This window comes from Amia ocellicauda, chromosome 6 (assembly GCF_036373705.1).
Source record: "Amia ocellicauda isolate fAmiCal2 chromosome 6, fAmiCal2.hap1, whole genome shotgun sequence".
NCBI lineage: Eukaryota > Metazoa > Chordata > Actinopteri > Amiiformes > Amiidae > Amia > Amia ocellicauda.
The window spans coordinates 4,922,681-4,946,376 of NC_089855.1; the positions used below are offsets into that span (position 1 = coordinate 4,922,681).

A 23,696-nucleotide genomic window follows, 5' to 3' on the forward strand; every position below is an offset into this window, starting at 1 on the left:
GCTCCTCTACTGGACCATAAAGGGATTAGAGAAGGCCCAAGTTGGAGCAGGGCTGAACCATCTGCAGCTTTAGCTGGGGGTTGGGGGTGAGGTAGGTGGGGGGGGGTGGTTAGTGGAGGCCTGCAGATGTTTCAGTGCAGTTCAATCAGTCAGTCAATCACCAGAGCTCCCGGGAGGTGCAGGCAGCGCGTGTTGGCACTTGGTGCAGGTCTGGTCTTCAGTGGCAGATGAGAGGGTGGGGGCCTGTGTGAAGGTGTTTCTCTGACCACCGCAGCCTGGACATCCTGCCGCCATGGCCCTGGGGTGCTGCGTGCCTCTCAGGTCTAGAGGTACTCTGGTTTCTTTCCTCTCCAGCTTTTCTGTCTTTGTTTTGTTTTTAACACAACCATTTGAGCGTCGTGTGTGTGTGTGTGTGTTTGTTTGAAATGCTAGTATTAGGAGGGAACTAATGGAAATGATGACTCGTTGTCATACACAAACTCCTCAGCGTGCTTTGAGTCTTCTGTGATTTGCAAGAGTCTGTGTGTGCGTGTGTGTGTGTGTGTGTGTGCTCACCTTAATACACAGGCCTTAAAGGCTGTGTTTGTTTAGCTCATGTTACAAGATCTTGATCCCAAAGTGTCACCAAAGCTGTCTGTGTCCTGATCTGTCTCTGCTTCCCAGATATCGTACCGCATGTTCAGCCTGCACGTTGAAACCTTTAGTGTATTTGCTAATTTGATTGTGTTGGCTTTGGCACGTAGTTTTCTGTTTTCTGGGATCTGGAGAGAGATTGTTGGACTGGATACAATCAGACATTGTGGAGGCAGGGACTAGGGTGTTATTCTTGGGGAAATTGTGAGGATCCCAACACAGCACCTGAGGAAGTGTATATGTCAGGAATAGCAGTCTGAAAACACAGAGGATATCAAAGGACCATAAAGCAGAGGACTATATGCAATTATTTTCCTTTCTGTGCATTCATAGATTTCAAAATTGCAACGTAAGCATTATTTATCATATCATATTGCTTGTATCTTAGTCTTGAAACTTGCACCTTCAATTTGCAGTATCATATTCAGATGCTTCATTGTGGCAGCATAGGATGATAATAATAAATACTTTGGGAACTGTATTACCTAGGAAAAATAATTGATTTTATACTGGCTGTCTCACAGTTTTTCATTTTCTACTGCATATCTGTAGTTGATCCATGTTTTGTAGGTTTTTATGAGTTGGTTTAGTGCTCTCTTGGCCTCTCAATCTTCTCGAGACTCCAGTGACAGGGAACTTGGTGGGTGTCCTACAGGAAGTAGATGTGTGATGTTGTCTCTAGTGTGGTGGTGGGAGAAACCCTCTCTGTCAGCCCTGTCAGACATCTTCAAGCCCGGGGATGATAAGCTAACTGTCATTATCTCTGGGTTAAAATCAGGGTCTCCGGAAATGCTATCTGTGTTTGTTTGTTTGTTGGTTGGTTGGTTGGTGTTTGTTTTACTTTGCTGTGCAGTTTTAAACAGTTTTAAACATCTTCAACAAAGATTAGGTTGCAATGTTTATCAGGGGAATTTGTATTAATTGAAAAACTACTTGTATGAGGCACCAGCAATCACATCTTTTGTCATTCATTCATTCATTCTGTACCTACAATGCTGCTCCAGACGTCTTGGCTCTCCCATATGCTTGGCTTCGTCTTTATTTGTGGCAGTAAGTGTTAACCCCTTAGGTGTGTCACCAACTGGCCATATGATCATCAAAGAGCCAGGCGGTGACAATGTCACAGTGACCGATCACAGGACAGTCATAAGAAGAGTGCGTGTGTGTCTTGGCTTCACATTATTGCTAATTTAGGCCTCATATACTAAATACTTTTTGTTATCTTTTTGGTTTTTGTGTGTGTGTGTGTGTGTGTGTGTGTGTGTGTGTGTGTCACTTCTGGAGCTGATTTTGCTCCAGGAGGGATTTAGCAAATGTGAATTAATGAAATAAGATAGACATCAAATGAGAGCTGACAAGATGACCTGCTCGTATAATGAGTCGGTGTGTATTACTGCACGGCTCCTCTCAGGATGTGTCTGTGGAGGCAGGTATTTTCCAGGGCAACCCATACCTGGTCCTGTCGTGTCATTCACCGCATTAGAAACACAGATTACTCCATTTAACGGGGGCTGGTGGCAGCTCTGTACCAGAGAGGCATCAGTTCACGTCCCAGCAGGAGGGCAGCTGACTAATGGAGATGACACTCTGATCCTGACATCTGCATTGCCTTGAGGGACGGCTCTCAGAGGAACTTGACGGCAGTGCCCTCCCCTAGGAAAGGAGTCACAGAAGTCAAAATGCGTGTTGATATTTTGGTTTGTTTGTTTGTTTTCTCCTGTGGTTGTCCTTCACGAGTATCTCAGAGGCGCTCTGCGGGGCAAAGCCAGCTGCGCAATCTGTTCAACTCAACAGTGGTAAATGCAGTATCTGAATAAGTTTAAAGAGGAGTTTCACAGTAAAGCGAAAACATCAGGTAAAACAGAAAATGATACAATTATTTATGTGGTTAATCACCAAGGGAATGGAAATCCCTGAGAGTCTACCTCCCCAACCCCTGTCTGGTCTTCTTGCCCCCGCTGCGAACACTCGCCTTGGACACCTTGCAGCAGGTAGAGCGAGAAGCTAGAGGTTAGAGGAATTTCTCAGGGTTCTTCTCCATAAGCTGCCTAAGTCCCAGTGCAGACAGTCTTTATTTCCTCGCTTGTGTGTTCTGTCTGTTTTAACTGGAGCTGACATGGGCCCAAGCTGACCTTTGGCTGCTCTTTCCCTGAGCTAGAGCACAGCCCGCCTCGATGCACACCGCTGCCGCAGCGCAGTGAGGGGCCAGCAGACACAGATAGGACTTGTCTCCTTGTGCTGAAAAACATGGGGTTGTGTAATCTGCACCCCTGTACCCAACTAGACAGACCCGGTCAGAAAAAGCGACAGACACACTTTAGTCGCTTAAATAATACAGTATCAAAGATCGGGTTTTAAAAAGTGTTCTAGCACCAAAACATTTGATTAATTTACACTTGCATATAGCATATTCAATTAAGTCCTCAGTGCTCACAGGATGTCCAAAACTGTGCCCTTGAATTTCCACATGGTTACCCTTCAGTGAAACTTCTGCTGCTACTCTTAAACTTAGTTGTCAGATCTTAAAAAGCGAGTCAGGGGATACTCTAGCAGGAGTGAGTATATTGAAGTGTCACTAAGGGAGTGCATGTATTCTACAGGCATCTACAATGCATCTCCCGTAGAAATTTAGGGTTAAAAGTAGGGATAATAAGTCTTCAAAGCGAAATGAAACCATGACAGAAAATCGAGAAGTAAAGCAATGTGTTCAGGTCTGTAGAAAGTCTTCACACAATATTAGTCACCTGAGCTGCTGTTTGTCGTTGTGGTTTGTCTCTGGTTTTCTGGTATGCTTTAGAACTGGTGGCCGTGTTGCCGTTGTGCAAGCGTTGTGGAACTGGGAACAATGGGATTTGATAACAGTGAATAACCAGCAGAACTTTCTGAATCGAATTGCTTTTCCTTTGTCAGCTTCTCTTGATTTAATACAGTGGGTTGTTTTTCCTTGCTCTGTTTTACTCTGAACATAGGTGAACAGTTGTTTTTTTATACTAGAATGTGAATTATTATTATTTTATTATTATTATTATTATTATTATTATTATTATTATTATTATTATTATTATTATTATTATTATTATTAAGCAGCTCTTGGAAGCTACCAAACTAGAAAGTCTCATATTTATGTCTGTGAGTCGGAGAAGGCTGTAGCCCTTGTAACTCAATGTTGTTTTAATTGGCCCATTCCCTGTCTGCTGAGATTTATATAATTGGGCAGACTCTTATGGCTCTGGGGCACTCAGCAGAAACTACTGAGCAACTGTCAGTCATAGAGGGTGGCCACAGAAACAGAGGAATTGAACCTAAAACTTTTAGGTGGGTAGATAAACAAAAAAATTGTTCCTTTTCGTTGTGACATCATGTAGCTGGGAAAACAGATACCATAACCTGATTTGTTCAATAAACTCTGTTAGCAAACTTGTCTCTTTCTTCCGTACTACTGTGTTTTTTCATTATTTTTATGAATACAGTGTCCTTTTACATTTAGAGTACAGTTTCATAGATTCTATTCATTTCATCTGCTGCAAATCGATAATTGGGGAGAATCAGTTCCCTCTCGGTTACAATCACGTCATCTGAATCTCCCAGATCTTTGCCACTTTGCCAGGGTTGGTAGTGAGTTCACAAGTGTTTCTCCTTCAGCTGGAGGAGAGGTGTTAACCTTTTTACAGAGTTTGGCAACCCAAATTTATCCAGTCTAGTAAATCCATACAAAGATGAAGCCCTGTGTATCTAAGCAACATTTTCCCCAGTTGGAGTTCGTCCAGTGGAGAAATACCAGTCTGTTTATACTCGCTGATATCCAGTCCTTATGCCCTGTGTGCTTGAGTTTTGGCACTGACATTATATTATAATAATAATAGACAGATAGATATGTGTGTGATATTGCTTTAAAGGCTAATCTGATTCAGGAAGGTGTGGGTCTACATCAGATGTACTCAACACCGTCCTTATGTACTTGCTGTGTATTTTTAGTCCATTTTAAACGCATTTGCTCAGAGCCAGCTGTGGTCAGAGCAGACACCCGGCCTCGGCCCAGACTCTTAATCACAGGAAAGCCCAGCGCAGAAAAATTAGAAGCCAGCGGCACGGACGGCAATCTGTGCAATAAACAAAACAGGTCACAAGCAGGGTCTCCGAGCGAGTGAGGAGTAATGGAGTGCGTTCTGTATGGTATGGGCTGCACCATATTTTATCAACCCAGCAGGTATTCTAGCTATCTTCTTCTTGAGGTATACGCTTCTCTTTCATATTCATAAGTATAAAATGACCCTAAAATGGCCACCCCTGCCATAGAAACATTACCATTGTTTCCATACTGCTGGCACAAAAGAGTAGCCAAGTGACTGTGTGTCTCATCTCAGGTCTCTGGCTAATAGTCGTCAGTGGCTGTGTTTACAGCTGCTGTCCGCATTGTCAACAATCAATAGCCCTGTTTAATTGGTTACGCTCTCGAAGGGGTGGATACGGACGGGCATGTGGTGCGGCTATCAAGGTTTCTGTGGTCACCACACCTGTCCCGAGAAGCTCAACGAGAGCAGGAAGACTGAAGGAGGTGACCAAGAGTCCATTCAAGGCCAAGAAGATTTAAGCTAATGGTTCACAGCTAACATATCAGTAGTTGTGTGTGCTGGAGGAGCCTGTTAATTAGGGCATTGGAAGCAATGAAGGAAAATGAACTGCAAAATCAATAGCCAGCAGGCTTACTAATTGTGACTGTGAAAGCCAGAGGGGGAATACTTGACATTTCTTTACTATGACTTGAGAGCAAATGAGCAGCTTCCAACTGGATTGAAATGTACACAACATTATTACACAGTAGCCCTTTCTTGACGTGTATTGTGTTAAGTTTAGGCAATTTATCAAAACCTCCGTCTGATGTACAAACTTCTCACCTTTTAAAAACACTGATATGGTAAAACACTTTGTCAATATGTCTGTTTGCACATGATCTGCCTCACACTAACCCCGGCTGTTTGGGTGCATGTGACGTGTCATTATTCCAGAAAGTTCTGTTCACAACACAGATCTACTATTTTATGTATACTGACTCTTGAACTGTTTGATTTCTGCTTTTGTTGGATGACGCACGTTTGTTCTCAAACTTGCTCACAATGCAATATCCTAATGTTGTTGTTTTTGTTTAATTAAAACCCTGACAGTGTGGCGTTTAATCCAGACCTGTAAATAAAACATAATTCTGTACTGGCATCTGATTTCTGACAAACGTTTTCCTTCTCTCTTCCCCTCATTTGTTCTCATTACCATAACAAATCCATGTCGGTGCTTCGTCTTATTTTCTTTTTTTCGGCTTTGCTTTTAGAAACAAAGGGCTCCTACTCGTCAGTTGCACCTCAGTGCTGTGTGTGGGTGCCTGTAGGTGTGCAGAAGAATGCTTTTGATCAACAATTTAGTTTTCTTAAAAAGAGAAAAAGATAGGTTATGGCATGCTGTTTCCTGAACTTTGGCAGCAGATGGAAGCAAATTGTTCTCTTGCTAAAGCGGCCTGGATACACAACAAAGGGACCCGCAGCACAGGAGCGAGCCAAGTCTGCTGGTAACACTTACTGGAATAGAGAGGTGAGACGGGCCATCGCCGTGCGTGGGGCTGGGCAGCAGCTCCACATTGTGGTTTCGGAGACGCTGCTTGGAGGAAATGGGTTGCAGATGCACTTGTCTGCTAAACATCAGATCACCAAGTGTTCTACAAGCAGTATCACTCCTTTGACATGCTTAAAAAGATGTCCCCTTTTGTGTACCATTCATTGTGTCACTTTGGCCATTCTAATATAAACTATTGTTACTTTGTGATCCATTGGTTCACAATTATTTCCCATGATTCTGTTTTCTGAGCTTTGTGGACAAACTCGGTCATACTTGTTTCTGGAAATTAGCCCTATCCATTGCTCGGGCTTCAATGTAGGGATTTCCTGCTTAATGAATCTGGACTTCTAACACAGGATTAAATATTTATCACTCTAGCGTCGTGTCCACAATGTAATGTGTTCACTTACCTTTCTATCCTGACCCTAAATTGTTCTGTCATTTGGTGCAACGAATAGCAGAGGATGTCCAGCACATGCGATGCTCATTTATGGTCATTGTTTAAGGTCAAGGGGTTAAGCCTGGTCTTAAAAGCCTGGTCTTAAAAGGGGATAAAAGCCAGGGCAGACTGACCCTTTAAAACCCTGGAATTGGACTGAAATGAACTTTGGGTGTCAGGTCACAACTTTAACCTTCAAAGTATGTTGAACTCATTGCCAAGAAGGTAAGGGCGAGCAGAGTTCACAGCTGGGTGTGTGCGTGTTGTATTTAGATCAAAGAAAGCCACTGACGAGCAAAGTATATTAGCTGCATCATTTAAGTCAAGTGTCTGGACTCTGAAAAATGGCCCGACAGGCCTGGAGATTCGTTTTTGGGAACTGTGATGCGTTTGAGAGCTCTTTCCATTATACATGCAATTTGGTAGCAGGTTACACAAACGTGGACAACAATTTGCACAGTTTGCAGACAAGGGAAAACTTTCACAGACAATATCATAGAAGGCTTTTCTTTGATTAAACATTAAACATTAAAATGCAGTGCTAAAGATCTTTGAGAAAGTGAATGACCCTGTTTGTACAGAGAGGCTAGTTCTTGATTTAACTGAAATATTTCATGTCTATGTCATACCTTTGAAATCAGTAATATGCACAATACTATGATTGTACTGGGTTTATTATTTTTCCTGTTATGCTCGCTTCAAATTTCACTAAACCTTATGCTTTAAAAACTGCACAACAAATCACTGAAGATTTTGGTACATGTTTTGTGTTTCATTCTCAGTTAAGTCAGAGCCACATTTCAAGGATTCCTTGTTATTCTGAATTCATCTTCATTTAGAAGCATCCACCGGAAATAGTTTATTTAGTAGTATAAGTTCATCCTGAGTTCATTAGAAAATCACCAGAGTCTCTGAGTGAATTAGGGAAAGCACTGACTTTCAACTGGGTCCCTGCTTTTCTTTCGCTCGCCTTTCAGAAAAGGAGAGAGCAGAGAGATACCCCCTAGTTCTGCCTGTGACCACACAAAAAAAGGGGCTGCTATTATGGATCCCCCAGCTGCACTGACCTCGTTGCATATGGACATCTCGTGCTGCTTTTTTTCTGCTCTGTCACAGACGTATAAAACCACAGTCCCTGTTTGGCTGCACAAATGTTTTACACTTTCCACTTTTTCTGTGAACAGGATATTGTTTGTTTCCAAAACCACAGGAACCATTCCAACCATTCCAACCATTCCATAAGGTAAAGGGTTAAAAAAAGAGAGTATATGATCAACACTTTCGGTAGATTCTCTAAATATCCGGAGGAAAAAACAAAAACAAATGTATTTCGGTATCCCTAGTAAAAAAGCTTTTTGGGTAAAAATAAAAACATGGCATCCTTAATGACGGAAATGTATGTATATAGGATGGAGGGAATATATTTTAATTTGTGTGGAACTGCAGGTGCATTAACATGAGGTTCATTGCAGCAGACAGGACGATGCCAGGAGGAGGACACAGCACAAGAAGTGTTGGCTGTACAAGAAAATAAATAATAATACAGCAAATTGAGGTTTACAGAACAGAGAGCTGTACAGCAAGGCAGCCTTTATCTACAGTGCAACAAGTACTGCATTAAGAGATCTCGCCTGCAGTGCTCTTTTGAAATCCTGACCTAGATTTCGGTGCTCTAATACTATTGACTACTAATGACTTCTGCATCCGTAATAGGAAGGGATTCGCGGCGGCTGTATTTTGCTGGCATTAGCGCTCCATTTGCTATCGGGGCGGCGCAGGCGCAGCAGTGCGCAGCATCACCGATCCAGGCAGCGTTGGGTAGCACAGAAACATCTGTACGGTCTGTGTGTGGAGAGAGAGGTGGTGCTGGATTAGGAGGGAGGCGAGGGGGAAGGCAGGCATCACTAGATGAATACCAATTGTTGTTTTCTGCAGTAGGGGGGAAAAAAAAGCTCCTTACTATATGAGTTGAAATGGAAAAGCACATTCCAGGCTGCAGTATTTTGCTAAAATAAAGCTAGCTATTGTGCGGTGCATTATTGTGCTCTTTGTGTGTGTATGTATCTCTCCCTCTCTTTCTCTCCCTCTCTCTCTCTCTTTCTCTCTCTCTCTGGCTGCAGTCTTCCTTCACTGTTTGTATAGAGATTCTTACACTAGGTCAGACCGGATGTCCTTGACACCACCCAGATGCAAGCTTCGATGCACCTGAACCCTTCTTTATTAAGTTGGGAACAGACTGAAAAAATAAACCCAAAAGCATCCTGTATAAGAAAAGATAATCTATGTGTAGAAAAATACACATTTGTAAAACATTATTCTTCATTCTTAAATGCTATTTGTGTGTCAACGATGATTATTTGTCTCTTTGAACAGCATCAGAGTATTCCAGCGACTTCCAAAAGCTTGTACTGCGCTGATATTCAAAAATACGCAAACAGAGATGAAAAAACAGGTTTCACAAATATAATTATTTCTATAGATCATTTCTGGACAACATATTTTAAGTTTAGTGTGCTGAGAGATAGACAAAGGTGCTCTTGAAAAGCCTAATGTTTGAACTGTCTCAGGTAATCAGTTTTCTCATGCTTCTCATTTTATCTGTAGCATTCTGTGCTACATAGGTGTATGAGTGAATAAATTATAGTTTTACAGTGAGTAGAGCCTTAAATATATTATATTCAAGATGTGGGGTTTATGGCTGTGTGTGCTTTCCCTTTTAAATGCGAATGAAATGTCATTAGGCAAAGGTTTTCCTTTCCTCCTTAGTTTACAGCCTAAAACTCTGGGGAACAATAAAACTCAGTTAGTGTTTATGTAACCCCATCCCTCTTTGGGGTATATTAGCTCGGTGGAATTTGTCTCTGATAACAATCTGACACCAGACAGAGGGCCAAGGAATCAGATGTTTAGTTAGGTTACGGGTTGCCGACTAATTGTTGGGACGTTGTGTTTTTTGTAAGTGCTGGGCATTATGGGAATTGATTTTGGAGGAAAATCTGGATACACTCAGGAGGAAATCCTATCATAGTGAAGTAAGAAGCGGAGCAGTCAGTGTATATACTTAGTGATGTCGGGTTCCCGTATTTGATAGGCAGAAAATTGTAAACTTGCATTGTTAGATAACTTAATTAATTGCTCAGTAATGTACTTGTGTTGCTCTGTAGCGTCATTTTGTGACGCGTCTGACTCCATTGCTGTATCATAGTGAAGAAATACAAGTATAACCCCCATTCTGTTCAGCCGAACCATAAAAAAAGCAAAACCAACAACCACATGGACTGTAGTTATGTTGAGAACATCCAGACTAGGAGAAGCAGCCGTTTAAAGAATCTGGTTGACCTGCGCACCGGCGGCGATTCATTTCTGAATATCGCAGATGACACCAGCTGCTGGAGGCTGTCTTTGGCATTCCCAAAAAATACACATCATACTTTGCAGAAGAGAAAAAACAACAACATGATAATAAGTGAACTTTTAACCTTAAGAGAAGAGATGCATAGCAGTGTAGTTTCTGGCTGAATCCGGTTATGTTATGAAACACTGAACCTATTTACAACAAAGAGGATGTTCCTCAAACCAGACTCTTTGTCAAGTGAAGCTGAGTGGTCGGGGTTAGGGGTGCAAAACCCATTCAGGCAGAAAACAGCTGAAGCCAATTTAGCTGACCCACGCTATTGTTTGTGAGAGCAAGAGGGCTGTGTATTGTTTCTTAGCCTTAGCCAGATCCCCCTCGATGATAAGGCGACCGCTGGAAGCAAACAGCCTTTACTGGCCGGCATCCCCGGGGCCCACAAATCTTTGTCACAAACAGCGCCCCTAATTAGCACAGCACTCTTTCCAGCCTGGGCTGTGAGAGCCGTCCCGAGCTGCTGACGCTGCAAATCCCAGGAGCGAGGAAGTGAATTTGTGACGGTGCAGAAAATGTGCCTCCTCTCATGTGTAGCCCACGCAGCTCTCCTCGCAACCCGTGAGAGATGCTAGGTTGCTGTTCGCGTAAGGCAGCCAGCCCGGGGAGAGATGGGCAACTCTCAGCAGAAGCTGCAGCCGCACCGAGCAAGGAGGAGGAGGGGGAAGGGGAGGCAAAAGAGGAAGGACAACGGTATGACATCGTCCCAGGGCTACGGAAGCACTCGGCGGTGCAGTGAGCCCAGGCCCATGCAGATGCCGGTCTGAGATGTAAATTTACCAGGACTATGCGACTCCTTAGAGACAGGATACAGGGACCGTGGGATGCAGCAACATTGTATGTATAATTAACTGGAAATCATATGGATTGGAGGAGGTGTGGCCTTCACCTGAGAGACGCTATGGCTCAAAGGAAGTTAAATATAAGACTGGATCGGCTTTGGGCTTTATAGGGTATTAAAGAGAGGTGAATGAATGCCTAATTTTAATACTGGTGACTGTGCCGGTCCGAGTCGTACTTAAAAGGGTCTCGACTCTAAAAAGACAAAGGTATATTTTCAGTGTATATATATATTACTAAATACGTTATTACATTCCAGTTTTATCTTTACGTGATAGGAAGGGGATTGAAATATAATCTGCCTTTTCTTTGCCCTGTACAACTTTGAGAGGAATGAACACTGTCAAAATGGAAAAGGGGGTTTGAAAAGCACTGGTCAGATATTCACATTCCTGTAGAATGGGAAGTGAGACTCATTTGCAGGAATCTTGCTGATTAATGACTTTTCTCTCAATGCTGCATGGCTAGGGTGTAGGCATTCGTTTGCAAGGTATCGGCTATATTGGCAGCAGAGCAGAGGGGGCCTGCACTCTCCGCAGATATGCATCTTCGTGGGGATATCTTATTTCCCCTGGGGAGGTGTCAATCAAATACGGTGCATTGGCAGAGGTTTGCAGGGAAGTCTGAATGGCTGCCATAGATTTGGAATTTCCCATTGATAAACTGGGTGTGTGGGGTTCAGTAATTACCTCTGCTTTGTTTTTTAAAGGAAGATTACTCCTTGTTGTGGTCAAAATAAAGGGGATAAAAAACCCAGGTCTCAAGTTGCACAAAAGCCACTGCTCCCTGTGGCGGGAGATTGTCATGCTAATGTTGTGGCGTCTGATTGATTGTATTTAATGTGCACGGGGCGAAGCTCAGGTAATTGTCTCTCGGATACCATCGCACAGGGGTCTGGGCCGGGAGTCCTTCTGATGACCCCAGATGGGAGCTGCACTGCAACACGGTCATGTCTCGTTTCCAGATGGCGATGAGTGTATGCCAAAGAACGGCCTGTAACTCACCGAGAAAGTGTGGTTTGCCCCTCCAGGTTTCCATCTGCTTGCACAAGAGCTCAGCATTGGTCAACAGAGGCACGGGAAACTCTGTAGTGAACAGAACTGTCAGTGGGTCTTACAGATGTCATATTAATGTAGTATTTGGCACTATATTAAATTTGAAAGTCATTCATGGCACTAATAACTTAATGATCACTATAACTCACCTCCACCCCTCTCTCACTACACAACCCCCAACCCCCAAAGATTGGCCCACTTCTCCCTTTCCTTAAAATGCTCCGGCAATCTTGTATAAACCTGTTTGATAACTTCATCCCCCCCCCACCATCCCCTTCGTTATGCTTACAAGGCGTAAGCAGTCCAAAAAAATGTATCTTTCATATTAGGCCGGTAATTATGGTTTGATAAAGATCTGGCAATTCAGTGTAAATTAAATTTGAAGGGTTGCTTGGATACAGATGACTTTGGGTTATTCAGGGGAAACGGCTGCACATTGAATGCTAATGGGCAGATGCTGGTTGAGAGGGAGAGGAGAAAAATAACTGCGACTCCCTTATCTACGATTCTCCACTAGAGTCTGATAATATAGCCAATCCAGCTCTTGTCTTCGTGCCATTATTCCAGAGACATGATTAAAGGAGCCCGCCTCCTGTTAGTAATATATAAGTGACATGTTCAAACGATTGAACGAGAATATGTCAAACGCTGGACACATGAGGTGGAGATTAGTACGGTGGCCCTGAAGTGCAAAACACAAAAGCAAAAAAGAAAACCACAACTGCAAAAACAAACACGCAATTGCAAAAAGGGGAACACAAAAACAAAAAGAAAAACGCAAAACCAAAAGGAAGAACACAAATGCAAAAAGAAAAACACAAAAACAAAACGAGAAATACAAAAACAAAAAGATTTAGATTGCGTCATCTAGAGTCCTACCAATAGAAAACGTGTCCCGCCTCTTCATCCCGCACCGCTGTTCTGGGCAGCGACGCCCACAGGACTGACGCGCTGCTATTGGTCAGCGTCTCTATTCGCTGCTCTCTGTGCTACAGAAGAGCTCGATTTAAAGTATACGTGTTGATGTAGACCCGGGAATCTCACGGCTCCTGGAATTATGATTGTTTTGAATGTTACTCTCGCTTCATTTATTAAAAACACAAAATACAAATAATGACTCTTTTGACTGTAAACTCTTTACAGGGAAGTATAATTAGAAGTGGAGGTGCACTGTATAGAGCGACAAATGTAGGTCCTGTGGGCTAATTTCATATCCCGATCAAGACCTATATTTGTTAATATAGAATGCAAAAATACCAGCTCTGGGAACAAATCAATTTTAATATCAGAAATAAACACTGTGTAAACAAAGAGCTTAACTCACATTCATTGCATCAATTATGTGTGTGTTCCCTGCAGTGTTTACAGTGGACACTGTCCTCATATGTATTAAATGTACGTGCGCACACACACACACAGACACACGGGCAGTATTGTGTCTACTGTGACGTTTTAGTGTTCAGCTAATAAAAGCGTGATGTTCTTCATTAATGTGAAATCAGTCCTCTTATTGTTAACATCTGTATTTAATTGTTTCTGTTAGCTCGCCAACACACCATGTGCATGGCAGTTGCTTTAAGAAACACTTAAAGTAGGCTAACATCACTTTCTAACCTTTGTACTATAACCTGCATCAACACTTATACTTGAAATCGAGCATTTCTCTTGCACAGAGAGCCCAGAGCAGAGAGCAGAGACGCTGACCAATGGCAGCTTCAGTCCTGTGTGGGCATGTAGCTGCCCAGAACAGCGGTGGGCTTCGAAATAATGCGGCTTACGGATGAAGAAACTAAAACAAAATATTTTTGATTTTGTGTTTCTCGATTTTGCAGTTGCGGTTTCCTTTTTGCATTTGTGTTTTGCACTTCAGGGCCACTGTAGTTTAGAGGAGACAGTGATTGCTGAATATTAATTTCATAAGCCTCATGGTCTGCTTTCACTTATAATTTCTGGGCCTGTACGCAGTTGGTTTAAATGACTGGAACTGAAATGGTCCACTCAAACCACTTTGGAACTGGTTTAAATCCACTTCAGTTCCCATCAGAGGGGATGTTTTCTGTACCTGTAAGGATTCAGTGAGTTGGCCTGCAAGGCTGGATCAGATAAGAGTTGTTCTGGTTTCCTTTTATGGTCCCCCTTGTTTTGTGGTTTCCTATGAACAATATATTTTTGTATTATTTACTTATGTTCACGGTAGATGCTCATTGCATTTGTAAATCTCTATTTGCCCGTCTCTGCCTCTCGGTATAAGCTTGCCTGCATCCCACATCCTCTGCATTTAGCCGTAAAAGTGAGAGAGTTCGATCGGCTCATTGCAACTGAGTGAGATCAGTGGTGCAGAAAACAAGGTCCTCCATCCAGAACCGAGCACCAGGGATCGCAGAGGAGGAAAGACCACCTGCCACGGAGGGAGGGCCTTCCCCTTTTACTTTGAGATTTCCCAGTTCTGTGGTAGTTCATTGAACTGAGGAGGGTCATTACAGATTCTCGTCTAATGGTGAGGTCAGATTTCAGGCATCGTCAACATATATGAAGCGCATGGCTTCTGCTACTGCCTCCATGTTAAATTGCTCATGCTTTACATTCGCATAGATTTGCCATTGTTAATTCCCCAACCAGCGTCTCACCTCCATTGAGTATTTCAATCAGTTGCTCTGTGTTTTGGCTCTACTATTTATCCATGCTTTTATTTGCGTTTCGATTCGCTAGGCCCGAAAAACAAAACCAATTTCCCATGTTCACCTCGACACCTCCGTTGCCACTGTCAGTCCAGACGCTGTCTTCATTCGGCAAATAAACAGCAGAGACTATAAGATCCGCGTGTGAGGCTTAAATGTTCTCCCGCTCTCAAAAACTCCCAGCTCAGATGTCATGGCCCAGTGAAATGAATTCATCCCAGATTGTCCCCCTTCCCTGTGGATTTCCACTAGTCTGGGTCGCCTTAGAAAGCATGATAATGTTCTACAACCTTGACTGAAAGGAACCATTTCCTTGAGACACGCTTTGCCCAACCTGCCATTTTCTTTTGCTGACTTGTGTCACTGGGGCTCTCGGCAAGATGGCCATCACTAGCCTTCTTCACTGTACACGTCTGCAGAGATCAGTTTGTGCTCGTCTGTTTTTGCAAGCATAGAGCCGGGTGACCACGTGACAAGGTATTTATAGTACCAATTAATTCTGCATATAAAATGAACTTTTTTCCCCCTCTGATGTTGTCTTCAGATGGTTGTGTACACGAGAGAAGCCCACACTGACTGGCAATGCTCAGATTTGAAGCTGTGGAGCAACTGTCTCTCTTAAGAAGTTCTAACGGTCCAGTCCCCGGCGTCTCTGAACCCGAAGCCCAGTTCTAAATACGGGACAGCAGCGCCATGTTTCTGCCCGGCCGCGGCCGATGTCGAGACCACGGCTGCAGCTCCCAGACCTCGCCTCCCTCCCGCCGTCACTCTCCTCCGCCTGGAAGAGCTTGAATTAGCAGACGGCGCGTTGCCAGCTAAATAGAGCAGAAGGCCTTTCCTGTGAGCTTCCTTTAAAAACAACATGAAAGCACTGAGCAGAGGAGACCGACCTAGGCAAATCAGGACACTCGAGTGGGGGCTGCCAGGTCGAATGGTCTTTAACGCCGCGAAATTGTACGGAAATAAGAGCACGGAGGAATTTTGCCGGCGGGATTTAATGAAAAGAAACGTTCAGGCTGTATATATTGATCTACGTTCTGCTCATTAACACCCCAGGCCATTTTATTAACTGACCTATTGTGACATTTTTGCCTTTCTAAAAATATCACTGTTTTCCTCTCTTTTCAATCTGCTAATCCTTGTATCCCAGAAGTGTTTATTGCATACAGTCTGTTGAATCAGCGCTCTTAGTGTCCAAGGCAGTAAATAAACTGGACAAAGGTGAAAAAACGGTTTTGGTTTGTTTTTTTAGTTTCTCTGCTGAGGCGTGATGTAATGGCATCACCAGATGACTGCGGCAAATTGCGGTTCCATTTCGGTTTGGGTTCCTGAATGCACTAGGTTGCCTGAGGGTCTTCTAACAGCACCTAATTAATTCCACATACACCCTGTTAGCGATTCAAATCTCTTCCCATTGTGATTGACAGTCAGTGTAAACGGGTTACTGATAGGATCTCCAGAACAAGCTTTGGCGTCTCCGTCAACACCGCTGAGAGGGGCAGGTGGGAAGAGGCTCAACTCAATGGTTTTATAAGACAGATGACAAAATAAGCCATATACGCCAAAACCGAATTTATTTCTTATGGGAAGATATGAAGGTGGCACTTTTGGCGGGGATTTTTCAGAAATCGGTGATAGAAAAACATCGATATAGAACAACACTATATTGTCAAATGTAAAGGGGAAACAGACTTGTTTTCAGCTTTTTTAATGTGGCGCAGATCCAGCCCGGGCCTTAGTGACAGCTGACTGTCCCTTCGAGAGGTTGTCAGAAGGATACTGTGCCAGTCCTCCCACAAAGTAGTTTTGATTGCTGCAAATTATGTTTGGTTTCTTTCTGATTAAATAATTAAATCCACGTTGGTTCCCCAGAAGGGTTCTGTTCTGTGGGATGGGGGTCTGCACTCAGAGCAGGCCGTGTCACATTTTCAATGCTCTTCGCCTTGAAAAACCGTGTTATGTCTTCAGCCTCGTGATATGGCGCATTATTGTTTTGGTAGATATGAGTGGCTCGCTGTAAGGAAGGAGACTTGTCCCATTACATTTGGTAATTCAATCTTAAATTCCCCAGAAGAATCCTCTATCCTCACTCGGTCCTGGGTCTTTCTCAGTCTCCGACACCGTCTGTGAACCGAGACCCCATCCTCGGTTGTCGGACGGGCCTGCGGACATTCGGGAGTATTTTGTGGTGACCTCCCAGACACCGTGCCACCGGAGGGAGTAACAGCAGAGTGCATCGTCGTGAAGAAGAGAATAAAGCCATGAAACGCCTCCTTCTCTCTCTCAACAGCAAATAAATTAATTAAAAAATTAAAAGCACTTCATGGTTGTGCATTAACCATTCAGATGCAGAGTAGCGTGTATAATGTTCACCACATTTACATTCTGACTTGAAGTTAATAAGTGCGGGCACATTCGAAGACTTGAGGGGCCGAGATGTGTTCCAGCAGTAGGTTTTGTTTTTCCTCAGTAACTTTTTATATATTACCTCAGCGTAACGCCCGTCATCAAATGCAGATTACTGCTGTGGGGGCTAAATATAAAAAAAGTTAAGCTTTGGGTGTATTATCAAAGGACCATGAAATAGCTTAAACCTGCATGTGTTTTTCATTGTGTAAGTGTTGCTGACATAATGTTTCGTTTTGTGGAGTGTTGCATTACCTGTAATTACACACCGGGCTCCACAGTGCGCCGGGTCTGTTGAGCAGCGAGTTCTCGTGATTTGCTTATTCATTCAGTTTCGCTTTCTGCAACGGCCTGTCGCAGCCGGAGACGGGGGAGAGCTCTTTTGCGGGAAGAGATGTGACAAATTATCCACAGTTTGATGATGAGCACACTCGGTTTTAAATTACCTCCCGTGTACGGGGCTCGGGCCGAGCGTCATGGCTTTAATCTCCTCGTGTTAGCGTGTACGATGCCTCTTCTCAGAGATCCTCCGACCATGCACACACGCCTGCCCCTGCCGGGCTCTGGGGCCGGAGACATGTTGCATATTAGCTCAATGTGAAATCGTCCTCTGTGTGGGTTTAATAGTCATTGTATAATGATATCTATTGCCATTAAGGTTTGATGAACGTGAACCTCTAGAGATTCCTTCTTTAAAAATCAACAACAATACTGAAAATCAGGGTATCCAATAGGAGACGAAGGGGATGATTTATAGTGTCGCCGTTGTGATCGGAGCGGAGAGCCTTGGCTAATGCCTGCGTTTTCCTCTCCTCAGCTGTCTCTAACCTGGACGTGGAGAGCAAGCTGACCGTGCACTACCAGGCCCCCTGGCACCAGCAGCGCAATGTGTTCCACCCTTCCACCCGGCCCCCCTGTGTCGAGGAGCTCCACCGACACGCCAAGCAGAACCTGCGGGCCCTGCACAGAGGTGAGCCCCCCACGGCCATGGCCCGCCCGGCCCGGACACAGATATCGTCGTGTCACGTGAGGTCACACACCCCCACATTCAGGGTCCCTGGGTGTGGCTGCCTTCGACTGGGCGCTCGGAGGCGTGTCCATGTTTGTGTCTTAGGTATACAAACATGGGTGTTATATAAAAGAGCTGTAAATGCTTATGTTGACACTACATATCCAGGAGCACACATTGGTCATTCACTCGCTGTACTGTTTTACATCAATTGTTAGTCAGAAAGTGCTGGAAGATGATATTATTCATAACCTCTGTGTCTTTGACAGAAAAAGTGGACAAAAATCAGGTTCATAGTTATTTATTTGACCGTCTGATCCTCAATTTGTCCACTAGGGTCTGATTCTCTCCCCATTCAACGATTTGTCACATTATTTGCAGACTTACATAGTCATAGATAGGTAGACATTGCCCTCTAGTGTCCACAAAGATAAATTCAGTTAAAAGTAGAGAATACAGAATCCACAGAAACCCCTACGATCTGTGACAATTAGCATAAGTCGAGATCTTTAAAAATAATAGAGCTACACACTTCACACAACAGCTTTCAACTCTGCACCATCCCCTTCCTGAGACACATCAGTAGACTAACCATTTGACCAGGATTCACAGCAGTGACTTGGAAGTGCCCTTTCATGCCAATTAAAAACACAGACAAATAAGTAAATATATGTTTTGAAGCGCCAGAATGGGCCCAGTTATGATACCGTGCTCCTCTTTTCTCTCCCTGGCGTAATGTCCCTGGCAGACCAACAGCAGAGACAGCGGGCGAACAGCAGGGAGCGCCGGGTGACAATCTCGATTTCCGTGGCACCTCCTATGCCCACCTTCCCCTCTCCGCGCACCCTCAGACGGCGGGAACAGCGAAGCAGGCACCTCCGAACGGTGAGCTTTGACCCACGGCTGTCCGCACTCACAAAGGAAACTAGTTGACATATTGATTGATGCAGATATCTGTCCGTCGCCTGTTGAGGTTTACTTTCCCTGTGATTTTCATTTCAATTGGACGCGGTCTCTGAAAAAGAAAGCAATGCACACTTGTGTAGGTATTGGGTATTGTTTTAGTGAAGCAAATATCACAATTGTTTAAAGTAATGAGGAAACAACCCAATGAACTCTTCAGACCAACTTCCAAAATATTTCCCTGCTCAACCAAAGAGAACAGTTGTTAAATTAAAACAAAGATCTGACAAACGAACACTCCATAATTGTGTTTGTCCTTTGCTATAGCAGTAACTGTATCCTAACATATCACAACTTGTCCTGGAAACCAATAAAATACCCCAAATGGCAAACAGTATGTGCTTATAATATCACATTTTCTTGTTTATTAACATGCTACAGGAGAGACCAGGGAGAGATTTAGAATTTCACCAAATGCAAAGAAAGGTAATTTTGTCGATGTGTGTGTTGATGTTGCCCCCTTCTCTGTTTTCTGTAAGTAATCATTGCTTGCTGTGCTTTTTGTGAAAAGAAAAAAGTTATTATATCCTATGTTTTGTGGTTTTTTTTTTCTTTTGACCTTCTGTTTTTTTTTGTTATTCTGTGTGGTAGCCCTTTCCCAGAAATAATCACGGACAAAAGCACGGACAATAAGATTTTGGAACAGTGACTAATATTATTTTGGTTGAAGGAAAATTAAAAAAATCAAAAACAGTTAATAGATTTTACTAATAAAACAAGCACACATATATGTGTTGAAAAGCTGTATTTGTGTTTGCTTTTGTCCTTGAATGCAGCATTGGATCACTGCTGTAGATGTTTTGTTTTTTATCTTGTGTTAGTGTGGCAATACATAAACTACCCCTTTAAACTGCTTAATTGTTTGCCTTTGGAAATGCATGTAAATTGATTTATGAGTTCATGAACAGCATCTTCACATACGGATATGTGTGCTATCTTTAATCCCTGGTCATCTAGTGACCTGTATCCCTAGAAAGGATAGCAAATATCCCAGAACTCATCACATAGTCAAGCTCACTGTGATTCACTTAAATACACGCATTTGAAGTCAGATCAAGGTCATCGTCAGTCAGGGTAGCCCATTGCTCTGCCTTTTTCCCCAATGTTTTGGTGTCCTGTAGAGGGCAGTGCTGAGACACATTGGGAAGGCAGTCTGAACCGGTTTGTGGGAAGAGTAGATACTGTAGTGAATGAATGTCCTCACTCTCTTTGTAAATCTAGGCTCTTGTATGCATGCATTATTTAACATACAGAGTTCTTGCAAAGTTATCTGCTCTACGCAAACAACTGGACTGTGAAAAGCACGTCCCGAAACTTGCAGCATATTCAAATGGGACCACGGGGAACATTGCAGCTGATGTCCTTTTACTCTTTTGTAAACATGAACAAGTTCGCCATGTTGTGTGTGAATCAAATGTAATTGATCCTTGGTGCACAATTCTCACAGCACAGTTTCAGGGATAGGGCAGCTACCTCCACAAGTGTCCATATTCACATTGCGTCCGGTCCATGTTTTGTGAAGAATACATTTCCCAAACAAGTGCTCAGTGTCTACATGCCCAATGAACTGAGCCAAGAGATACATCTTTCAGAATGGGTGCCTGAACAAACGTCCGGGTAGGAGATGATATCATCCCAAATATTAGAATGCCACCCAAATTCAAGAACACCCAAAAAGAACAATTAGCCCATGAGTTGGCGTCGGTCTTGTGCTGTGTCTCACACGCTCTTTGGGACTCGTAGTTTCTCAGCAGGCCACATGGGTCCCTCCTGGCCTGACAGCTGATCAATAGCCCAGGCGGTCGATACTTAACCAAGTAAAGCAAACAGCCTGTAATGACTTATCTCTGGAACATTGACCCTAAGTGGCTCATTGACCTTTAATTGGTCAAACACCCTGTCAGTTGTCAGGGTGAGCGCGGTGTTAGTAAACACCTCAAATCACCACCTTGATGGGCACTTCCACCCTTTTTGTTTGTTTTTATTTAATGTGTGATAAACCATAGGAGCTGAGGGGCTCATAGATTGTGTTTTATTGTATACAAGTTGAATTGAGTAGCAGGACACATGGTTAGCAAATTAGTATTAATTGCATGTCCAATAATCTTTGCACAGGGATTTTGGACTCCAGCTGGCACTGACGTGGCAGGCGTGGATCCACCAATTCGCAGGTTGATTTTGTGCCGATTCCACACCCAGGGTGGTGGAAACTCAAGTAGGCTATGTAGGGGTTGCAAAGAGATCAACCAAAGTGATTGTCCTTCAGGGACTTCAGACCCTAAGTCTTGGCTAAGTAAATAGCGCACAGCAGAAGACTTATATGATCACCATTCCAGTATTAATCAGATGGCAGTTAGTTGGTGAAATCAGTGGCAGGCTGAGAGAAGGCTATGCACTGTAGGTAACATGCTGAATCTGTCCCAGGCAGTAGTGTCAGTTGGTATGAAGCGTAATGAAGCATGTCTGAAAATGTACTTACATTTATGTACCTGTAACATTAATCATGCAAAAACGTTAGCCTGTAATAACAAGAATACATCAAAAAGGAAATGAATGGACCAGGGTACAAATAAGAGCTTGGGATGCATTCACACGTAAAAGGAACTAAATGGACACTGGACTCAAGTGAGAGGAAGACCGAATGTCCCCTGCGCACGTGAGCCACAGCAAAAAGCTGCCCGCTTAATGTCAACGTCATTTTGTTAATCGTTACTGTCTTTTTGACATGCTGCTTAAAAGGAGAGGCCTGTGAGGGACATGGAAGTTCAACAAGCACAGAGAAAGGTAATGGTGGAAACCCCATAGTCACTGTGTGTCCCGAGTCCTACAGCAATCCATTCAGTGAAAGGATGAAGATATGGATATGTGAAGAACAGGAGTGAGTGTTTGCAGGCCATCCTGTGCTGTGTGAGACCCCCATTGAATCCATTGTGTGCCTGTTTGTTTGTTGGTTTGTTTACCTCTGGCAGAAGAGTCTGGATGTGAGAATAAGAGAGAGTGTGTATTTCATCACACATATATGACAGGGACTCATATTCCAGACTCACATTCAGTTAATAATACTGGTTGTTCCTGATGTTTTTTTTTTCCTTCCACACGCTGCAGGAGCGACCCATAAGGGATGTAGAATTTCAGCCAATTCAAATGCAAAGAAAGGTAATCTTTTTTGGTCAGCGGGTTCTGCAGTTCTGAGTCCGTAGCTTTTCAACCTCTACCGTTTTACGTGTAGTCTCCTCAGTTTTGTTAATTTGTGTCGAAAGGCAATGGCTGGTGGCCCTACACTACGCTACAGTGTTTTTATTTATTTTTAAAATGTCGCTGTGATTGTCAGCGCTCCCGTACGGGGTCACCCTGCTCTGGGTGCAGGAGGTTCGTTGGGGACTCTGCTTGGATTTTAAATATGTTTACATCGAATGCATAGAGAAAGTTTCGAGTTCATACAAATAAAGATACATTATGGCATGTATTCTTCAATTATTCACTGTAGATCAGATTTGTTTGTATTTTCTGTATTTGTCCTGTTTGTGTTTTAATTTTCATGCTGGTGTATGATACTACTTATTTGTTGCTGATTAATGTCATCTTGAACATGTTTATTGCTTTTTTTCTATGACACGTAGGGAATTCCCCAAAGCACTAATTACAATGACCGTCCCTTTCCTGGCGATGTCACCTTGACAATAACGGCCTGCGCTGCAGCCCTAACCCAAACGCTTCACTTCCAGCCCCGCAGCAAGGCGCTCCTGACATCATGTGCAGGGTGTTCAGATGAACCGTGAACGTGTTATATTCCAGGGGGAGTTTAAGACGTCCCAGCAGACGTCAAAACCACAAGTAAAGACTGAAGCTCCCTCAGCCATCCCATCCTTCACCACAACAGCCTTGCCCATCGCCACAGTTTGTTTCTGATCACCTCCCTGCTTGACTGCGTGGTTTTCTTTGGATTTGTTCTCCCAGAAATGTGGTTTCCATTTTGGATCTTTATTTGTTTTGTGTTTGTTTTTTTCACATTAAAACGATATTTTGTTTTTGCTTTCCATGTTTTTAGTTTGGCAGAACCCGCTCATCCTCCCCCACTCAGTGTTGCCACTTGACCCCCTGGAGCAGAAAGGTATTTGCCCCTCCTGGTTTGCTCGGCACTAACCTACCCTCAGCTTCGCCTGCCTCTTCTCCGACCGCCTGGCTTCCACATCTTTGTTTTCTTTATCTTCCTGTGAATCAGCTTTTAACCTTTTAACCTTAATTTCTCCAGACAACAACAACAACATACGCCTGACTTCCTCTTCCTGTCCCCATATTTCTCCTTGGCATTTGATTTTTGGCAAAGATTCTGGCAAAGCCAACAGATTTACACCTGATTTACATCTCAGCTATTGTGAAGTTTCTTGAATGGTAATACGGAAAATAGTTCGTGCAAATTGAAATTATTGCCATTTAAATACATCATTCTAATGTATTTTAATTGTATGCAGTCTGTAGACCAGAATAACAGATTGGCATATTTTACTTTTTGACCACATAGCATTACGAGGTCTATTTAGTGAGAAAGTAACATTGCTCACTAAGTAGATTTATTTACCAATGGACACAGTATATAAAAAGGATATATGAAGTTGTTTTTGTTGTTTTTGTCTAGATTGATTTTACTGGAATTGTCTCAATG

The 23,696-nt window shown here is 43.3% G+C and overlaps 1 protein-coding gene across 4 annotated transcripts in view; it reads left to right on the forward strand.

Annotated features, from left to right (window-relative positions):
• LOC136750791 (actin remodeling regulator NHS) overlaps window positions 1–23,696 on the forward strand; it is a 125,969-nt gene that overhangs the window by 87,653 nt on the left and 14,620 nt on the right. For 2 of the 4 annotated variants that reach the window (XM_066705853.1, XM_066705854.1), the window contains exons 2-5: window positions 17,879–18,031; window positions 18,819–18,955; window positions 19,415–19,459; window positions 23,082–23,144. In XM_066705853.1, coding sequence (XP_066561950.1) covers window positions 17,879–18,031; window positions 18,819–18,955; window positions 19,415–19,459; window positions 23,082–23,144 — 398 coding nt within the window. The remainder of the gene's footprint in view (window positions 1–17,878; window positions 18,032–18,818; window positions 18,956–19,414; window positions 19,460–23,081; window positions 23,145–23,696) is intronic. The other 2 variants (XM_066705855.1, XM_066705857.1) reach the window with 1 other exon arrangement.